Genomic DNA, 21455 nt, shown 5'->3' with positions numbered 1-21455 from the left:
GAGATTTATTAGCAATCCATCCTAACATCCAGGGCCCTAAACACCAGAAATAGGCTGGGCGCAGTGGCTCAACCCTGTAATCCCAGCACTTAGCACTTTGGGAGGCCAAGGCAGGCAGATCGCTCCAGTCCAGGAATTCAAGACCAGCCTGAGTAACATGGCATAACCCTGTCTCTACTAAAAATACAAAAATTAAATGGGAGAGGTGGTATGCACCTGTAATCCCAGCTACTCAGGAGGCTGAGGTGGGAGGATCGCTTGAGCCCATGAGGTAGAGACTGCAGTGAGCCAAGATCACATCATTGCACTCTGGCCTGGGCAACAGAGTGAGACCCTGTCTCAAAAAAAAAAAGAATTTTGCATAGGGGCCTCCCTGCCCTGAGACCTCAAGGACCCAGCCCACTTTAGAACCTGACACATGACATTATTGTCAAACAACATATAAATGGAGAACTAAGCTCCAGGGAGGGAAGTGGGCTGTAGCGGCTTCCTGAACTCTGCATCCTTTGCCTCTCTTTCCTCCCCTCCCAGCAGAGAAGCCTGGATTTCTGTGCAAGCGCTGCCCCATGGGATCCCGGAGGTTCTGGGTAAACCTCATGGCCCAGTACCAAGGCTGGAGCCCGTGCTCCAGGCCTGGCCAGTCAACACATTGCATCCCCTTCCCCACCACAGCGATTGGCTCAGGGATGGGCATGTGACCTGAGGCAGGTCCAATCAGAGAGGTTGCACGACTTGGCGCAGGGAGCTACCAGAGGGCTGTCACTCATTCACTGCACTGGTGTGAGGATGAGGGGATGTGAGGCTACAAAGCAAAATGAGAGGGGAAGGGGGAGATGGGGTGATTTAGCTCCCCAGCATACATCTGGCAATGTGTGGAGACATTTTTAGTTGCGGCAACTGTGTGGGGAGGAGTAGGAACTGGCATCTAGCAGACTGGGTCCAGGGATGCTGTCAAACTCCCACAATGCACAGAACATAGACACAGCCCTCACAACAAAGCATCATCCCGCCCGAAATGTCAACACTGCTGCAGGTGAGGAACTCTGGACCAGAGATGCTGCGGTGATCTTGTCCTCAAGGAAGGGAGAACCCGGAGCAGCTACAGGCCTCTTAACGGAGGCTGAGATGAGACCTCAAAGCAGAAGGCAGAAGCAAAAGATGAAGAAAAGCCAAGTTCAAGGGCCATCACCAGGGCCCTGAAACCTGCTGTGCCTGAAGCCAGCTCTGCTCCTGGATTTTGCCATTTTGTTGCCTTAAGCACAACTGTGTAAGTTTTGTGTCATTTTCAAATCCTGACAGCAATGTGGTGGACCGGACCGATCATCTGTTCTTCTCCTTGTGTGTAGACAGGCAACCCCAGACCAGAAAGCCTGTGGGATTGGCCCAAGGTCACACAGCAAATTCACAGCTGGTGTTTGTTCAGTGGCCTCATACAGGACAAGCCTTCTTTTTATGTTAAACAAAGACACAGAGCAGAATGCCAAATAAAATATTAGACTTAAGAAATAATTGGTTGGTGCTGGGCGCGGTGGCTCACGCCCGTAATCCCAGCACTTTGGGAGGCTGAGGCAGGCAAATCACCTGAGGTCGGGAGTTCAAGACCAGCCTGACCAACATGGAGAAACCCCATCTGTACTAAAAATTTAAAAATTAGCTGGATGTGGTGGTGCATGCCTGTGATCCCAGCTACTCAGGAGGCTGAGGCAGGAGAATCGCTTGAACCCAGGAGGCAGAGATTGTGGTGAGCCGAGATCATGCCACTTCACTCCTCACTCCAGCCTGGGCAACAAGAGCGAAACTCTTCAAAAAAAGAAAAAGAAAGAAAATAAAAGAAAAGAAAAAGAAATAGGAAATAGTTGGTTGCTGTAGTGACTGATGCAGACTATAAGTGAATCCAAACTGTTACAGAGAGTATGGGATGGAGTTGGGACTGGAACCCACGTCTTCTGGTATCCTTCCCATGGAGTCTGCCCATGCCGCCAATCCTTCTCACCTTTGCACGATCCTAGGGAGATTACAGAATTCTTTCCTACCCATTTTCTTCCCCATACAATAATCCTGCAATCCAGGCCTGGGTGGTTATCTAGGAAACTAAGGCCCAGAAGATAAGTGGCTTGTCCCGACCACCACACTCAAAATTGATGGATCAAAGACTTGAACTCAAGTCTTAAGGGTTGAAGTCCAGTTTCCCCACTGCTTTTTTGACTGGGGCAAAAACTAGAGTTTGTGATCACAGAGCAGAGCTTCTCATCAGCAGCGAGCCTGCCTGGCTTTGTCCTCTCCCAAAAGGCGAGGAGAGTGAAGGTCTAACGAAGAACAAGAGAGTCCACCAGGAAACCGTGCTCACTCCACGCTTCCCCCAACACAAGTTGAAGTCCTAGGAGGTGAGGCAGGATGCTGTCTCCAGTGGTGGCAAGTAATGGGCTTTGGAATCAGACCAACCTAGTTCCAATTCCCATTCCGCCGCTTAGAAGCTGTAGGATCTTGGGCAAGTCACTTTACCTCTCTGAAGCTCAGCTTCCTCCTGTGAAATAAGAGAGCCTCTTGCAGGGTTTCCTAAGGCTTAGATTCCATAAGGAATGTGAGTGCATCTAACATCTATGTGGTGCTGGGTGAGTGTCTGCCTGCCTTTTTTTGTTCCCCTTTGGAAGAAGCTTCTGCTTTGACACAATTTGGAAGATGAGGTTATTGGAGAGGTCCAAACTGTTATTCTCCTGGAGAAGGACATAAAATGCATCTGTCGCCCAGACTGCGGTGGCTTGATTGCAGTTCACTGCAGCCTTGACCACCCAGGCTCGAGCGACCCTCCTGCCTCGGCCTCCAGAGTAGCTGGAGCCACGTATGTGTGCCACCATGCCTGGCTAACTTTTTAAAGAAAATTTTGTAGTGACGGGGACTGGGGGGGTCTCACTATGTTTTCCAGGCTGGTCTTTTTTTTTTTTTTTTTGAGACAGAGTCTCACTCTGTTGCCCAGGCTAGAGTGCAGTGGCCTGATCTCAGCTCACTACAACTTCCGCCTCCCAGGTTCAAGCGATTCTCCTGCCTCAGCCTGTCGAGTAGCTGGGACTACAGGCAGGTGCCATCACGCCTGGCTAATTACAGGCATGAGCCAGTGCACCTGGCCTTTTTTTTTTTTTTTGAGATGGAGTTTTGCTCTTGTCACCCAGGCGAGAGTTCAATGGTGCGATCTTGGTTCACTGCAACTTCTGACTCCTGGGTTCAAGTGATTCTCCTGCCTCAGGCTCCTGAGTAGCTGGGATTACAGGTGCGTGTCACCACATCCGGCTAATTTTTCTATTTTTAGTAGAGACAGGGTTTTGCAATGTGGGTTGGGCTGGTCTCAAACTCCTGGCCTCAGGTGATCCGCCAGCCTCAGCCTCCAAAAGTTCTGGGATTATAGGAGTGAACCACTGTGCCTGGCCATAAAGTGCATTTTGATCCACCCAATGAAGTCCTCCTTTGCCAGCATTCTGCTTCCCCCCATCATTAGAGCAGCCAGATCCTAATTGTGCATGTCGGCCTTGCCTTCTGCTACGTGTGCACCTTCCCCACATTACACAAATCCTTACCATAATGTTGTGAAACATGCTGGGTACAGGTTTCTCTCCCTGTTTCACAGATGGGTCTAGAGACTTACATGACCCAGCCAAGGTCACACTGCAAGCCCTGACATGGCCTAGAACAGGCTTTCTCAGCCTCAGCACCATTGACATTTGGGGCAGGGCAAGTCCTATTGCCCAGTGCATTGTCGGATATTTAGCAGCATCTCTGCTCTCTGCCCGCTGGATGCCAATAACATCAACCCCAGCCATGACACCCAACAATGTCTCCAGATGTTGTCAAACGTCTCCTGGTGGCTGAACCAGCCCCACTGAGAAATACTGCCTTAGAACGCTATGGGTTCAGCATGGCACCTTAATCTTTTCATTGAAAACACAACTCTTGGCGCGGTGGCTCAGCCTGTAATCCCAGCACTTTGGGAGGCCGAGGTGAGCAGATCACTTGAGGCCAGGAGTTCGAGACCAGCCTGGCCCACATGATGAGACCCCCCCCATCTCTACTAAAAATACAAAAATTAGCCAGGAATGGTGGCACATGCCCGTAATCCCAGGTACTCGGGAGGCTGAGACAGGGGAATCACTTGTAACCCAGGAGACAGAGGTTGCAGTGAGCCAAGATAGTGCCACTGTACTCCAGCCTGGGTGACAGAGCAAGACTCTGTCTCAGAAAGAAAAAAAAAAGAAAGAAAGAAAACACAACTCCTCAGTCTTACACAGGGAAGAGAAAAAAAAAAGAAAAGAAAACACAACTCCAAGAACCAACAATTAGTATTTTTCTTCCTTCCCTAACACACAACATAATCTCTTCAAAACAGATGGAACCCATATTCCAGTATCTACCCTTGGCATCTTTTCAAAGTATTTCTAGGGTGACAGTTGGGAGGAAATGGAAAAAAAAAAATATTTGGACACAAGCTCTTTTTTCCACCGGACTTTGAGAAAATCCCCATCTTGCGTGCTCCTAGTGTATCTCTCACTGATAAGTTCCTCATAAAACCAGGGCCTTATCCAGGGCCACGCTGACAGAACTCCCACAGACACACTATGATTAGGACCCTGCTGCTGTCTACGCTGGTGGCTGGAGGTAAACCCTGTCACCCAGAGTCACTGGTTTCCCATCCCCTGGTGTGACTGGGAATGGGATCTTCCTGTCCTCCCCTCTCGCCCCACCCAACCCTTACTGCATTCAGACGTGTAATCATAAGAAAACTGGAATGGAGTTTCAAAGAACTGGAGCAAAGAGCAGGATTCTATGACCTCTTGGGATCCCTCTAGAACAAGGGTTTTCTATTTGGGGGTTCAGAATGCAGCAAGTGTAGTTTACATTGTGTGGGTGCTGCTTCCTGGACTCAAGTCCCTTTCTCTTTTCATAACCCTCAGTTGTAGGGTCCCCAGTTACCCGCCTGGTATGTCTAGGATGTATGGTGGTGAAGAAGCGAGGCCCAACAGCTGGCCCTAGCAGGTGAGTCGACCACACTGTACTTAGCCCCGTCCCTGCCCCACTCCCTTTACATCCTCCCTTTGCCCTTCCACCGTGGGGTCTACTGTGCTGCCAAAGTGAGCATTGATGGGACTCAGAGAGCAGCACAGGCAACTTCACCAATAAGATACATTTCCGGCTGGGCACAGTGGCTCGTGCCTGTTATCCCAGCACTTTGGGAGGCCCTGGTGGGCAGATCACCTGAAGTCAGGAGTTTGAGACCAGCCTGGGCAATGTGATGAAACCCTGTCCCTACTAATAATACAAAATTAGCCAAGCGCAGTGGCACATGCCTGTAATCCCAGCAACTTGGGAGGCTGAGGTAGGAGAAACACTTGAACCCGAGAGGCAGAAGTTGTAGTGAGATGAGATTGCACCCCTGCACTCCAGCCTGAATAACAGAGACTCCATCTCAAAAAAAAAAAAAAAGATACATTTCTGTGGCCCTGGCCAACCTTGGGAGTGGAGGGAGAGGTGCCTCCTCCAACTGCAGTAAGGAACTGTCCCCTCCCCACTGCCCATACACAAATTTACAACTATAGTCTTACTCTGTTAACCAATCAGAGGCTTGCTTTCAAATGTACCATTATCCTATGAACCATTCAAGACTACCTATGCAAATATTCCTTGCTTCAAGGAACCAATCAGTGCTATTTATGCAGATTAATCTTTAACTACAGGCAAAGCAATGTTACAAAGGAAAATGTTTCTTAAGTTGATATAATAGTGATATTAAGACTAAACTGCCCAGTTGGGCACAGGCACAAATTACTAAGATGTGTTAATTGTGGGAATTTCAAAAGAATTGTATAAAGTTTACATTGACGCAAACAAATATAGTAAAATCTCATTTATCTGATGTAATTGGGACTGAGTAATTGAAAAGTTGGTTATAAAGAAATTATTTTAAATCATACATATATGTTGTAAACATTTTATCTTACACTATGTAAACAATTTTTTAAGTTCTTAACTGTCTTTTTCATATAAACCACACCTCATAATATATCATCTACAAGTTCATTTCTTTAAAGCAGAGCAGTAACTTTGAGACGTTCACAAAGCAATCTGAGTTATGAGCCCATCCTGACTTTTATGACTTTTCCCCCAGTCTTTCCATTTTCTCACAGACACTAATTCAAGAACAATTTTTTAGGAATCATGGTGATTCAGTCTCTTCCAAGCATTTAACTTTGTTTCACAACTCTCTTTCTGAACTCATATTTCAGAATGTTTGGTTACATATTTAATCAAATTTCATTATTGCAAACATAATTGATATAAACTACTTTAGGAGCAAACCCAGCTGAATCAGGATGAGTTTCTAACTTAAGTAGGAGGAGCAATTAGCAGCCCACTAGCCTTGAGCATTCAGAGTGACCCATGCAGCAGTCACTGTGTTTAGAGAGGCCAGCGTTCATTCATCTGCTCCTTGATTAAGAGACTGTCAATGATAGGCCAGGCATGGTGGCTCATGCCTGTAATCCCAGCACTTTGGGAGGCCGAAGTGGGTGGATCACTTGAGGTCAGCCGTTCAAGACCAGCCTGGCCAACATGGTGAAACGCTGTCTCTACTAAAATTACAAAAATTAGCCAGGCATGATTGCGGGCACCTGTAATCCCAGCTACTCGGGAGGCTGAGGCATATATATATATATATATATATATATGTGTGTGTGTGTGTATGTATGTGTGTGTGTGTGTGTGTGTATATATATATATATATATTTTTTTTTTTTTTGGTTAGACAGAGTTTCGCTTTTGTTGCCCAGGCTGGAGTGCAATGGCACAATCTCAGCTCATCACAATGTCTGCCTTCCAGGTTCAAGCGATTCTCCTGCCTCAGTCTCCAGAGTAGCTAGGATTACGCGCCACCACGCCCAACTAATTTTGTATTTTTAGTACAGACAGGGTTTCTCCATGTTGGTCAGGCTGGTCTCAAACTCCTGACCTCAGGTGATCTACCTGCCTTGTGGCCTCCCAAAGTGCTGGGATTATAGGCGTGAACCACCACGCCTGGCCAACAGGAATAATATTGTAATGCAATTTTCTTTTTTTTTGCGGGGGGGGTGGAGGCAGTGTCTTACTCTGTCACCCAGGCTGGAGTGCAGTGGCGCAATCTCGGCTAACTGCAACCTCCACCTTTCAGGTTCAAGCGATTCTCCTGCCTCAGCCTCCTGAGTACCTGGGATTAGAGATGTGTGCCACCACACCAGCTGACTTTTTTTGTATTTTAGTAGAGACAGGGTTTCACCATGTTGGCCAGGCTGGTCTCAAACTCCTGACCTCAAGTGATCCACCTGCCTCGGCCTCCCAAAGTGCTGGAATTACAGGTGTGAGCCATCCCACCCAGCCAGCTATTGTAATTACAGTATTAATCACCCTGAGAGCCCTGCACAGTGGCTTATGTTCCGCATTTCCAGAGAAGGCAACTGGGACTTGGAAAGGTTACAGAATTGCCCAAAGGCACTGAGTTAGCCTGGGGGGAATGAGGATTCAAATTTGGTTCAGTGCTTGTTCTTTTAGCTACACTTTGCTGGCCACAAACAATACGTATTACATGGACTAAATTTCACGTGTAGGATGGTTTCTGCACATTTTTTAATTGGGGTCGGGGAGTAGATACTTTTAAGTGTCTTTTTTCCCTTGGTCCAATTTTAAACATCTTTTTTAAAGCCAGTTCATCTAACGCCCCTTAATGTCACAAAAATGAGAAATCCCCAGTGGCTAATTAAAAACAAGGATATGGCTGGGCACAGTGGCTCACGCATGTAATCCCAACACTTTGGGAGGCTGAGGCAGGTGGATCACCTGAAGTCAGGAGTTGGAGATCAGCCTGGCCAACATGGTGAAACCGTATCTCTATTAAAAGTACAAAAACCAGCGGGGCATGGTGGCAGGCACCCATAATCCCAGCTAGTGGGGAGGCTGAGGCAGGAGAATGGCTTGAATCTGGGAGGCAGAGGTTGCAGTGACCCGAGATTGTGCCACTGCACTCCAGCCCGGGCACCAGAGGGAGACTCCATCTCAAAAAATAAAATAAAATAAAGTAGAAGAGACAATAAACAACTGAATGGGTAAACTAATAACACACCAGAAAACGAAAGATACTATGAAGAATAAAGCAGAGCCGGGGAAAGAGATGAGGCTGTCTGTGTGTGCATATGTACATGAGTGTGCGTGTCTGTGTATGTGCACAGTGCTTGGAACAGCATGGTCACAGAAGACCTCATGGAGAAGGTAATCTTGAGCAGAGACTTACAGGAAGTGAAGGAAAGAGCTACGCCGATATTTGTGAGAATATTCCAGGCAGGAGGAAGAGCCAGTGCAAAGGCCCGGAGGCAGAAGTGGGTTTGGTGTATTTGCGGAACTGCATGGAAGTCAGTGTGGCTGGAGGAGAGGACAGTGGGAGCCTATGGGGTCAGAGAGGTCACAGAGGGCAAACTGTAAAGGGGAGCCACTGGAGAGTCTGAACAGAGAAGAGAAGTCATCTGACTTCCATTCAAAAAGGATCATTGTGGCTACTGTGTTGAGAAAATGTGGGTGGGAATGGGGAGAAGAGATGGGAGACTAGAGTGATCATCGAGAAGAGAGGATGATTGGGACACGCAGTTGAGGTAGTGACCAAGGGGTAGCAACCATTCCACAAATTCTCAAGGTAGAGCTGACAGGACGTCCCCTGTGGAGACAGCCTCACTCTGTCACCCAGGCTGAGCACAGTGCAATGGCAGCTCACTGCAACCTAGACTTCCCAGGGTCAAGCAATCCTCCCATCTCAGCCTCCTGAGTAGCTGGGACTATAGGCATGCACCACCACACCCAGTGGCTAATTTTGGGGTATTTTTCTGTAGAGACAGTGTATTAATCCGTTCTCACACTGCTAATAAAGACATACCTGAGACTGGGTAATTTATAAAGGAAAGATATTTAATTGACTCACAGCTCAGCATGGTTGGGGAGGCCTCAGGAAACTTACAATCATGGCAGAAGGGGAAGGAAACACATCCTTCTTCACATGGCGGCAGCAGGGAGAAGTGCTGAGCAAAAGGGGGAAAGTCCCATTATAAAACCATCAGATCAAGGCTGGGCGTGGTGGCTCACGCCTGTAATCCCAGCACTTTGGGAGGCCAAGCCAGGCAGATCACAAGGTCAGGAAATGGAGACCACGGTGAAACCCGATCTCTGCTAAAAATACAAAAAATCAACCGGGCGCGGTGTTGGGCACCTGTAGTGCCAGCTACTCAGGAGGCTGAGGCAGGAGAATGGCGTGAACCCAGGAGGTGGAGCTTGCAGTGAGCTGAGACTGCACCACTGCACTCCAGCCCGGGCGACAGAGCGAGACTCCCTCTCAAATAAATAAATACATACAGACATACATACATACATACATACATAAAACCATCAGATCTTGTGAGAACTCACTCACTATCACGAAAACAGCATGGGGACAGCATGGGGGTAACAACACTCATGATTCCATTACCTCTCACCAGGCCCCTCCCCCGACCTATGGGGATTATAGGAGCTACAATCCAGGATGAGATTTGGGTGGGGACACAGCCAAACCTTATCAGATGGGGTTTCACCATGTTGCCCAGGCTGGTCTCAAACTCCTGGGCTCAACGCAACCTCCTGCCTTGGCTTCCCAAAGTGTTGAGATTATAGCCATGAGCCACCATGCCTGGCCTGAGTTTTTTTTTATCTTGATGGCTGAGGTTTTGGGTGCCCCCTTAAGTTGTGCACCTGAGGTGAGTGCCTCACTCCCCCTTACCCTAGTCCCATCCCTGTTCTTGGGAAACTGGAGTGCAGGGAGACCGTGCTCTTTCAAACCCAGCCACAGCCACAGAGCTCCTGTGCTTCTCTCCAGGTCTCCCTGCAGTACACCTCCAATGGCCAGTGGTACCACACCTGTGGAGGGTCCCTGATAGCCAACAACTGGGTCCTGACGGCCGCCCACTGCATCAGGTAACTGCCATTCCCTGGGTGCTTGGCCTACTCACCAGCCAGTGCTCATTTCTGAGCTGGGGGCTCATATGGCCTGAACTATGCTACATAAAGGAACCTTGCAAATAACCACTAGCCTAGCTGAGACACAAGCTGTAGTCAATCGATGGTGCAGTGTGTTGGCCCACCCATGGGTCATTTCATGGCATGAATGGAGTGTCCTGTGCCAGGCAGGCACTGAGGGAGGATGAAGAGGAGGGGAAGGCCCAACCTCTGCCCTCTTGGGGAAACATCATGTGACCTCTGGATCTGGAATTGGGTTCCCTTGAACAACTTAACTGACTTCTCAAAGTTTCAATACCATCACCTGCAGAAAATGGAGTAACAGAATTCAGTGTGGATTCAGTAATTGATTTTCTAAAGTGCCTGGCACTTATTAAGTGCTCAGTGAAAGCTAATTCTGAATTGCAGACAAATTATAAAGGCCCACAAAGTTCTGCAATGTTATTCACTTACCCTCTTCTTTGTCCATGACCTCTGCTCATCACAGCTGGAACTCACCAGAGTTTCTGCTGGGTCGTTGTGACTCCCTACAAGGAGTGATCCCTTCTCCCATCTAATTTATCATAAGCTCTGTGAAGTGATGGGGAAACTAATAGAGGCCTACAGTCAGGAGTCCTGGCTTCTAGTTCTGGTTTCTCACTAATGGTGGGACTCTGGGCCAGTTACACCTCTCTGGGCCTCAGTTTCCCCATGTGAAAATGAAAGGTTGAAAATTTCCTTGAGGCCAAATGACTCCTGTTTTCTCTGTGTTCATCTCATTCCCTCCATAATACTACAGAGTCTGTGTTATTACAACATTTATTTTATATTGTAGTTTATAGTTAGTATAGTAACAATTATTATATGATCATAGTTCTTACGTTATATACTTTAGGCTCTATTATAACTGATTGTCCCAGGGGAGGAAAGATCCCCAAGCCCAAGCCCCAACTAGTGGCTCATGCAGCAGCCAGTTACTTGGGTCTATCCCAACACTATCCAAAGCCAGGCCTCTGGAGGTGACCCACTCCCTGAGCCCACTTTCTCCCAGCTCCTCCAGGACCTACTGCATGGTGCTGGGACGGCACAACCTCTACACTGCAGAGTCCGGCTCGCTGGCTGTCAGTGTCTCTAAGACTGTGGTGCACCAGGACTGGAACTCCAACCAGGTCTCCAAAGGGTTCGTTTCTGTCTGGGTGCACTTGAGGGTGAGGTTGTCAGGGAACAAATGGGGGTCTCACAGAGGCAAGGGTCTCAACCCCACCACACCCACTCTGCTTTTTCTATAGGGAGGAGAAAGGAACTCTGGCCTCTTAGAGGTGGAACCAGCTCCAAAGATGTCTGGGGTGGGGATGTGACCTGGGGAGGGAGAAGCAAAGACTGCCAGAGTGACCTGGGTTTGCTGCCAATTAAGCCTGCAGGGCCCCTGTCCACTGAGCGTGTATCTACTTCATGCCAAGTCCTGGGGACACAGGGACAGTGCTATCGACCCTGTGACTGTCTCCGGAGTAGGACACAACCTCTCCTGCCTTGCCCCTTCCAACAAGGCCCTCTGCATTTTCTTTTTTGTTTTTTTTTTTTTTGAGACGGAGTCTCGCTGTGTCGCCTGGGCTGGAGTGCAGTGGCCGGATCTCAGCTCACTGCAAGCTCCGCCTCCCGGGTTTACGCCATTCTCCTGCCTCAGCCTCCCGAGTAGCTGGAACTACAGGCGCCCGCCACCTCGCCCGGCTAGTTTTTTGTATTTTTTAGTAGAGACGGGGTTTCACAGTGTTAGCCAGGATGGTCTTGATCTCCTGACCTCGTGATCCGCCCGTCTCGGCTTCCCAAAGTGCTGGGATTACAGGCTTGAGCCACCGCGCCCGGCCTTTGTGGTGTGTGTGTGTGTGTGTGTGTGTTGTGAGTATGAGTCAGAGTCTCGCTCTGTCGCAGAGACTGAAGTGCAGTGGCGCGATCTCGGCTCACTGCAAGCTCTGCCTCCTGGGTTCATGCCATTCTCCTGCCTCAGCCTCTCAAGTAGCTGGGACTACAGGTGCCCGCCACCACCATGCTCAGCTAATTTTTTGTATTTTCAGTAGAGATGGGGTTTCACTGTGTTAGCCAGGATGGTCTTGATCTGCTGACCCCGTGATCTGCCTGCCTCAGCCTCCCAAAGTGCTGGGATTACAGGTGTCAGCCACTGTGCCAGGCCGCCCCTCTGCATTTTCAAACATGCCCTGGGGCCCTGCCACTCAGAGCAACCTGGGGTAATGTATAGGGAACGATGACAAGGTCTCAGAGCCCTCCAAAGCCCTACAGGGCAGGAAAAGTCAACCCTGTCCTCATGCTCTGCCTCTGCACTGACTCAGGTACGACATTGCCCTGCTCAAACTGGCTGACCCCGTCTCCCTCACCAACAAGATCCAGCTGGCCTGCCTCCCTCCTGCTGACACCATTCTACCCAACAACTACCCCTGCTACGTCACGGGCTGGGGATATCTGCAGAGTAATTGGGAGCCAGGAGCCCCCAGGCCTGGGAGGAAAGGGAGGTGATGTCACCCCTGTCTGGCCAGGGCCTCTCACCTGTCATCCGAGGGTGTGTGGCTGCCTGGGAGAGACGGGATGGCATAGGCTGATGCCTGCCTGGGTTCAAATGTCAGCTCTCCCACTTCATGACTGTGACACCTTGGGCACATTACTAGGTCTCTCTATGCAGCACTTTTATCATATGTAAAATGCAAATAATTGGCTGGGCGCCATGGCTCACGCCTGTAATCCCAGCACTTTGGGAGACCAAGGCGAGTGGATCACTTGAAGTCAGGAGTTTGAGAGCAGCCTGGCCAACATGGTGAAACCCCATCTCTACTAAAAATATAAAAAACTCACCAGGTGTGGTGGTGTGCACCTGTAGTCGCAGCTACTTGGGAGCCTGAGGCACGAGAATCATTTGAACCCAGGAGGCGGAGGTTGCAGTGAGCCAAGATTGCGCCACTGCACTCCAGCCTGGGGACAGAGCGAGACTCCATCTAAAAAAAAAACAAAAAAGGCATAATAATAGCAGCTACATCACAGAGTTGTTAAGAGGATTAAAGGAGATAATCCATAGGAAGCCTGGCGTGTGGGAGGTGCTGTGTGTTGTTGTCACTGTCCCTATAATGGAAAGAAAGTTACAGAGACCATGTGACATCTTCTGTGTGGCCCATAGAGTTCAGAACAGCATTTTCCTCTGCGACCTGAGGCCCCTGGAGCCCTCATCAGACCCTCCGTGCCCCATGGCAAAAGCTGTCCCCTGTGCCATTCGGTCTTGCTGCTCAGAACCTGGCTGAGGGCGGGTCTCCTTTGACATAGACTCCAGGGGTCAGAGATCCAATGACTGTAGCCACCAACAGGAACAGAGTTCCCGCCCTTCCCTTGTGAAATCACCAGAGGTTTGGAAGATTCTAGGAAGGGATGAGTGATAATGACCTTATGACCATAACAACATTATGAGTGATAACGACATTATGACATTTCTTCCTAATGACATAAACCCATAAGTATAATGATATGTTTTTCCAGGGGTACGTCCACATACATACCCTCAAATAAATCCCCATTGCCCTCTTGACTGGCTTATCTGTAAACACAAGGACACATGAAATCCTGCGGTCAGCGGTGGTGGAAGAGGCATTTCATGCTTATTAAGATAGAAGCACAAGCACCTGTTTGTTTCTCCAGACAACCCTGGGGCAGATGCAGTTCATCTGAGACAGTGAGAGCGGGGAGGCATCCAAATGCTTGACTTTTAGGCCCAGCTCTGTCGGTCATGGTGAAACCTTGGGCAAGCCACTTCTGAACCTCAGTCTCCTCATCTGTAAAATGGAAACACCGTTGGTGAAGACTAAAAGAGGTGAAAGGTGAAAATGCATCAGACATTGCAAAATGTTATACAAGTGTTAATTACTTATAAATTAGAGTGGTCTTAAGCAAAAACCTTTTTTCTTTTCTTTGAGACAGAACTTTGTTCTGTCGCCCAGGCTGGAGTGCAGTGTGCAATCTCGGCTCACTGCAAACTTTGCCTCCCACAGATTCAACCGATTCTCCTGCCTCAGCCTCCTGAGTAGCTGGGATTACAGACACCATGCCCAGCTAATTTCTATATTTTACTAGAGATGAGGTTTCACCATGTTGGCCAGGCTGGTCTCAAACTCCTGACCTCAAGTGATCCACCTGCCTTGGCCTCCTAAACTGCTGGGATTACAGGGTGAACTACCATGCCTGGCTAATGCCTAACTTCCCTTGGCTTCAATCGCAAGTGAAAAATTATGTTAATATCATCCTTGCCACTCACAGCAGTAGTAACAGTAATGGAGGTGATGGTGGCTGTGTCATTGGGGGCCATTATGAAAGCCCTCCCTTCACCACACCTGCATATTTTTCCCAAGGAGGGGGCTCTAACTGCCAGGAAGCTCACTTTCTTATTTCAGGTAAGTGAAAGAAAACCTGGGAGCTAGCTCAGCAAAAAAAAAAAATAAGGGAAATTGTTATAAGGATTTAAAAGTTTCAACCCGGCCGGGCGCAGTGGTTCAAGCCTGTAATCCCAGCAGTTTGGGAGGCCGAGACGGGCGGATCACGAGGTCAGGAGATTGAGACCATCCTGGCTAACACGGTGAAACCCCGTCTCTACTAAAAAATACAAAATCTAGCCGGGCGAGGTGGTGGGCACCTGTAGTCCCAGCTACTCGGGAGGCTGAGGCAGGAGAATGGCGTAAACCCAGGAGGCGGAGCTTGCAGTGAGCTGAGATCTGGCCACTGCACTCCAGCCTGGGCGACAGAGCGAGACTCCCTCTCAAAAAAAAAAAAAAGTTTTAACCCAAGGGCAGAGATACAGCCAGTCATCAGGAACAGGCTAGAATCAGGGGCTGGAAGCCTGTAAGAAACTCAGGAAACACTCAGTTAGAAATTTCTTTCTTTGTGGGTCTACTTCATTCTTCTGCACACAGAAGAAAATGTCAGCCTTTGACAACGGCTTCCAAGATTTGCCTCCTCCACAACCGGAATCTCTTCGTCCCCATCTCAAAATCCCAGGGGAGGGAGCTGATTGGCTTAGCTTGAGTCAGATGTTCACTGCTGAACCAATCACCAGTGGCCAGCACACTAACCAATCAACTGTGAGGAAACAGTATAGACAAACATGGCTGTTCTCCTGTTGCAATGGATGGAAGACAGTAATGGGAATCCCAGTAGGGGTCCACCACTTCCTTTTTCTCAGGAGTCCCTACGTCCCTAATGCCTTCTCTCTGGTCTCATTCAGCCAACAGGGCTGTCCCTGATGACCTGCAGCAGGGCCGGTTGCTGGTTGTGGACTATGCCACCTGTTCCAGCTCTGGCTCTTGGGGCAGCACCGTAAAGACCAATATGATCTGTGCTGGGGGTGATGGCGTGATATGTACCTGCAACCTGAGTGCCAAAAATCAGGGGCCCCGCTCCATGACAAAATGTGGCTGGGGATGGGAAGAGGCTATGGAAAACCATCCCTCAATAGGTCCATCCTCCCACCTCCTGGCAGAAGCACCCGGAAATGGTACCAGATATATCAGAACCTGACCTTTGGCCAGACACGGTGGCTTAAGCCTATAATCCCAGCACTTTGGGAGGCCGAGGCAGGCGGATCACTTGACGTCAGCAGTTTGAGACCAGCCTGGCCAACATGGTGAAACCCTGTCTCTACTAAAAATAAAAATTAGCCAGGCATGGTGGTGCGTACTTGTAGTCACAGCTACAATGGGAGGCTGAGGCAGGAGAATCACTTGAACCTAGAAGGCAGAGGTTGCAGCGAGCTGAGATGGTGCCACTGCACTCCAGCCTGGTTGACAGAGCGAAACTCAAAAAAGAAAAAAAACAAAACAAAAAAAACCCTGACCTTTCTTCTTGTTAGCTCTTGTTCTTGTTTGTTCTTGTTTTGAGATTCTTCTTGTCGTGTCCACCCCTCTCACTGCTGGGAAGTCCTTCCCTGGGTCTCATCAAGGTCTCTCATGACTGTCATTCTGTATCCTTTCCTCTATGATGGAAGGGAGCCAAAGGAAACTAATCCCTGGGCTGAATTACTCTCATCCATGGCACAGTGTGTCCCCTCCAGGTAGCTGCCACGGAAACCTTCCTGGAGACAATGTCTTAACCACCAGGAATTGCTCTGTGTTAGACTTAGCAGTGAAGTGGGGATGGAGTAGGAAGGAGATCCACACGCCCTTCAGATCACACTGTGCCCTACACACTCTGCCCACACAGACCACCCCACACGTGGGAAGACAGAACCAGTGGGGAAGAGCCTGAACTCTGGGATGTGGCCTCAGCTCCTTTGCAAACTGCCTGTGCAACCTTGGGCAAGTCCTAACCTCTCAACACTCCAGTTTCTCTTCTTCAGTGGCCTGGGGAGACTATGAATATTTACCCCATAAATTCTGTGAGGATTAATGAGATAAGGCATAGAACATGCTTAGTTTAGCTCTGGCCACACAGGAAGAGTAAGTGTTGGCTCTTGTTGGAATTATGGTACCATCTTGGGCTATGACCGCAAGGGCTGGCTTCAGAGGACAGTGACCTGCAGCAGAACAATAGAAATGCATTGAGAACAATGGTTCCAATGGGCAGCCCCTTCCTCTCCCTTTACCCTTCTATAACTCTGGCCTTCCTCAGGGAGACTCTGGCGGGCCGCTGAACTGCCAGGCGTCTGACGGCCGGTGGGAGGTGCATGGCATCGGCAGCCTCACGTCCGTCCTTGGCTGCAACTACTACTACATGTCCTCCATCTTCACGCGGGTCTCCAACTATAATGACTGGATCAATTCAGTAAGAACCGGACCAGCCCTGAGCCCCAGGGCACTGCCCTGCTTACCTGGCCTCGAGAGTGCCATGCCCACCTGGCAACTGAGAACCCCTCCTTCCTCTTGAGAGCTAGATGGGAACCCCTTGGAGAAGGCTGCAGACCTTGGCAACTGCCGAGTCCCCCATGGGTCCCCAAAATTTCTGTGTAGGTAAAGCTGAGTGAAAAGGAACATAGAGGGTGGCCTTGTCCAAAGAGGTTGAACACTTCTCAGGCATGTTAAGAGTGAGTTCCATGGCCGGGCGCAGTGGCTCAGGCCTGTAATCCCAGCACTTTCGGAGGCCGAGGCAGGCAGATCACGAGGTCAGGAGATTGAGACCATCATGGCTAACATGGTGAAACCCCATCTCTACTAAAAATACAAAAAAAAAAAAAAAATAGCTGGGCGTGGTGGCAGGTCCCTGTAGTCCCAGCTACTCGGGAGGCTGAGGCAGGAGAATGGCGTGAACCCGGGAGGCGGAGCTTACAGTGAGCTGAGATCATGTCACTGCACTCCAGCCTGGGTTACAGAGGGAGACTCGGTCTCAAAAAAAAAAAAAAAAAAAATGTTGAGTTCCATAGGAATGGTGATTTTATTTTTATGTATCTGTGTGTGCTCAGACTCCACCATCGAGTGCTATCAACAGGTATATAACTGGTATATAACTGCAAAACCCAAAACCTGATACTTTGAGACCCCCATAGCATTAATTATTGGAAATTAGTGCCTCTTAGGCATCTTCTAGCTATTCTGTAGGGTGACCAACCATCCTGGTTTGCCCAGGACTGAGAAGTTTTCCAGGATGCAGGACTTCCTGTTTTACACTGGGACCATCCCAGGCAAATAAAGCCGAGTTGGTCCCGTCTTGTAAATGTAAACTCAGAGAGCTGTCTCCTCTGAGCTTCCACACTAGCTCAAATTCTTTTTAACAATGAAGACACATTTTTTATAACAATAAGCATTAAAAAGTATTCATTAAAAATAATAGGCCAGGTGCCATGGCTCATACAAATGTAATTGCAGCACTTTGGAAGGCCAAGGAGGGAGGATTGCTTGAGCCCGGGAGTTCAAGAGCAGCCTGGGCAACATAGCAAGACTCTTGTCTTTACAAAGATTTTTTTTTAATTAGGCATGGTGATTCATGCCTGTAGTCTCAGCTACTTGGGAGGCTGAGGTGGAAGGATTTTTGGGCCCCAGAGGTGGAGGCTACAGTAAGCCAAGGTCACACCACTGCACTGCAGCCTGAGCGACATAGCAAGAGCTTGTCTCTGAAAATAATAATAATAATAGTTGGCATCAATATTAAGGAGCAGCCATGGATATACGCAGAAGTAGGCGAAAGCAGCCAGAACAGGAAACCCAGTCACAAGAAAAGGGTGCCCAGGAGAGGGCAGAGGAAGCACCATCCCTGGTAATAGAAGCTGGAGGAGAAGAGGCGGACACTCTGTGCCAATTAGGGACCACCTCAGTTTGCTCTTCTGTAAAATGGGACTTGAACTAGATCAGGACTCCTTCACATTTTTAGGCACGAGAGCAAGAGGGAGTCATGGTATTTGTGGCAGAGTCCCCAAAGAAGGGGAAAGCTGGCATCTGACTTCACTAACTTTAATTTGCAGAGAAGTGTTACTTCTGCATAACACTTATAAAACTAACTAACTGCACTTATAAAACTTCTGCACCTACAAAAGTAACTGACACTTATAAAACCAAATATGAAACTACAGCCATAAGCACGTGGTCACAGGACGAAACTAAGCTGCAAAATAAGCAGGTGGCTGCTTCCAAGTGTTCCCACTGATTCTTGCCAGCTCCTTGTTCATTTGTTTGTCTGCTGGCATCTTTTTGCCAACAAGTGGTCACAGGCTGAGATTCCGAAAACGTTTGTTGGAGAAAAATGGAAAATCAAAAAGCCAGTAGCCATTAATCATTAATTGGTGCTTTTTAATATATAAATTGGGAAAAACCCGTCTGAGTCCACCTTTGGAGGCGCCACCCACACATCAGAGGAGCCTGGCCTGAGACTGACTGGATTAGGGGCCTTTCCCAGCCAAACCCTAAGACCCTTTTCCAGCCCCAGCTGCTGTGGGAGTCACCGTGCAGCTGGTCCTGGCAGCAACCTGGGGACCTGAAGCAGGGGCAATTGTCCCAATTTTTTTGTTCCAGCGTCAGCTGTTCCCAGCCACAGATATAAGCACAACAGAGCAGGTCAGATCCCAAAGCATGGCCAGATGGCAGCAGGGATCCACGGGGCAGCATGCCTCGCGAGGCAACTGGGCAGAGGCCCTATATTCATGGGAGAGCCGTCGGGGCAGGCACAGATGCCCGGTAACGGGTTTCAGAAGGGGGAGAGCCAAGCATCCAGCTGTCCTTGGGTGGGGGCTGCCCCTGGCAGCAGCAGAGAGGCTCGTGAAATCTTGCAGTGGCCCCAACCCAGGGACACACCGTGTGCAGCCTGGAGTCACGTACCACTAGAGCCCTGGGGGTGCCTGAGAGCACCTGCCTGGATAAACCCAGACAGGTGACAAGCCAAGGTCAGGAAGTACAAGCAAAAGAGCAGAGAAGCAGAGGAGACAAGTGGCCCGGGGCATTCATCCTTTCAACAAATGTCCATTGAATGACAGTCACACATGCACTTCAGCAATCCTTAGCTTTTATTCTTTTTCCAGAAGGTAATACATACTCTGTGTAAAAATATTAAAACAATATAAGAGTGTATCAAGCAAAATGTATCAAGATGTCCCGCTCATTTTACATCTCCAATTCCACTCTCCAGAGGTAATCATTGTTTTTGTTTGTTTTCAAACAGAGTTTCGCTCTGTTGCCCAGGCTGGAGTACAGTGGCTTGACAGCTCACTGCAACCTCTGCCTCCCAGGTTCAAGCAATTCTCCTGCCTCAGTCTCCTAACTAGCTGGGATTACAGGCATGCACCAACATGCCCAGGTAATTTTTGTATTTTTAGTAGAGATGGGGTTTCACCATGTTTTAGCCAGGCTGGTCTCGAACTCCTGAGCTCAGGTGATCTGCCCACCTCGGCCTCCCAATGTGCTGGGATTACAAGTGTGAGCCACCGCGCCCTGCCAATCATTGTTAAAAGCTTGGTGTGTGGTCTTCTCAACTTTATGTGCATATGTATCTATACATAGAGAGAAAGAGAGACACTGTCTTCTAAGCAAAAATAAGATCCGAGTCTTCATACTATGTCAGTACGTACATGTCATTCTTTTGAACAGCTAAATAGTATTCCATAGTTTGAGTATAATGAATGAAGTTTTAATGTTCCCTATTTTTCACTCTTACATTGTGCAATGAACACCCTTGGACATAATTCTTGCACACTGGTCTGAGTATTTGTGCTGTAGCAGCTGGATCTCCTGCCGTTTACAGCACTGGATCATGAAGTTGGCATATCAAAATGTTTAACAGGCCGGGCGCGGTGGTCCAGCCTATAATCCCAGTACTTTGGGAAGCTGAGGCGGGTAGATCACTTGAGGTCAGCAGTTCGAGACCAGCCTGGCCAACATGGTGAAACCCTGAATCTAGTAAAAATGCAAAAAAAAAAAACCAGCCAGGCGTGGTGGTGCACACCTGTAATATCAGCTACTCGGGAGGCTGAGGCAGGAGAATCGCTTGAACCTGGGAGGCAGAGGTTGCAGTGAGCCTAGATCATGCCACTGCACTCCAGCCTGGGAAACAGAGTTAGACTGTCTCAAAGAAAAAAAAAAAAAAAGTTTAACAGATACTGATCAACAGTCTCTGGAAATAGTAATTGCCCCAACCATATTGCATAACTGCCTTGCAAGCAGAAGTTTTGATTTGAGAAACAAAAGAAATCTAAAATACGCCATCTACACATTTGGAATATAAGTTTTAGGGGGTTCAAAGGCCCCCTACCCTGAAGCCTACACAGGACTCCTGGCTAAGAGCCCCTTTACAGGAAGACCCTAACAGGTCAATGAAAAGCTGTGATTGCATCTTTTTTCCCGAAATGTCATCAGAACTCCTCAGGCAAGAGCTACTGCAGTGTGGGCTGCCTGTGACTCACATGAGGAGCTTAGCCCAGGACGACAGACAGGAAACGGCCATGCACAGCTCTGCGGTTAGGTGAACCTGACGATTTTCTTGTGTGTCCTGCAGGTGATTACAAATAACTAACCAAAAGAAGTCCCCGGGACTGTTTCAGACTTGGAAAGGTCACAGAAGGAAAATAATATTATTTAAAGTGACAACTATACAAATCACATCTTGATGAGAGTTTTATTATTATTTATTTAGCAATCCATCCTAACATCCAGGGCCCTAAAAACCAGAAATAGGTCAGGCTCAATGGCTCAAGCCTGTAACCCCTGCACTTTGCCAATCACTTGAGTCCAGGAGTTCAAGACCAGCCTGAGTAACATGGCGTAACTCTGTCTCTACTAAAAATACAAAAATTAACTGGGAGAGGTAGTGCACACCTGTAGTCCCAGCTACTTAGGAGGCTGAGGTGGGAGGATCTCTTGAGCCCAGGAGATCAAGACTGCAGGAAGCCAAGATCACATCATTGCACTCCAGCCTGGGTGACAGAGTAAGACCCTTTCTCCAAAAAAAAAAAAAAAGCCCAAAAAACAACA

General features: G+C 48.6%; 1 protein-coding gene across 1 annotated transcript; it reads left to right on the top strand.

Moving 5' to 3' along the window:
- Window positions 1-566: 566 nt before the first annotated feature.
- On the top strand, window positions 567-20997 carry LOC117093582 (chymotrypsin-like elastase family member 2B). Its single transcript, XM_033228888.1, is given in 9 exon segments — window positions 567-604; window positions 4941-5022; window positions 9908-10005; window positions 11078-11206; window positions 12372-12508; window positions 15296-15445; window positions 16682-16830; window positions 19008-19169; window positions 20980-20997. Coding segments are annotated over 9 exon segments (963 nt in total).
- Window positions 20998-21455: the final 458 nt, after the last annotated feature.

This window comes from Trachypithecus francoisi, unplaced genomic scaffold (assembly GCF_009764315.1).
Source record: "Trachypithecus francoisi isolate TF-2019V2 unplaced genomic scaffold, Tfra_2.0 Lachesis_group12, whole genome shotgun sequence".
Classification (NCBI taxonomy): domain Eukaryota; kingdom Metazoa; phylum Chordata; class Mammalia; order Primates; family Cercopithecidae; genus Trachypithecus; species Trachypithecus francoisi.
The sequence above is the reverse complement of the archived record's forward strand: the minus strand, read 5'-3'. Positions and strand labels throughout refer to the sequence as shown.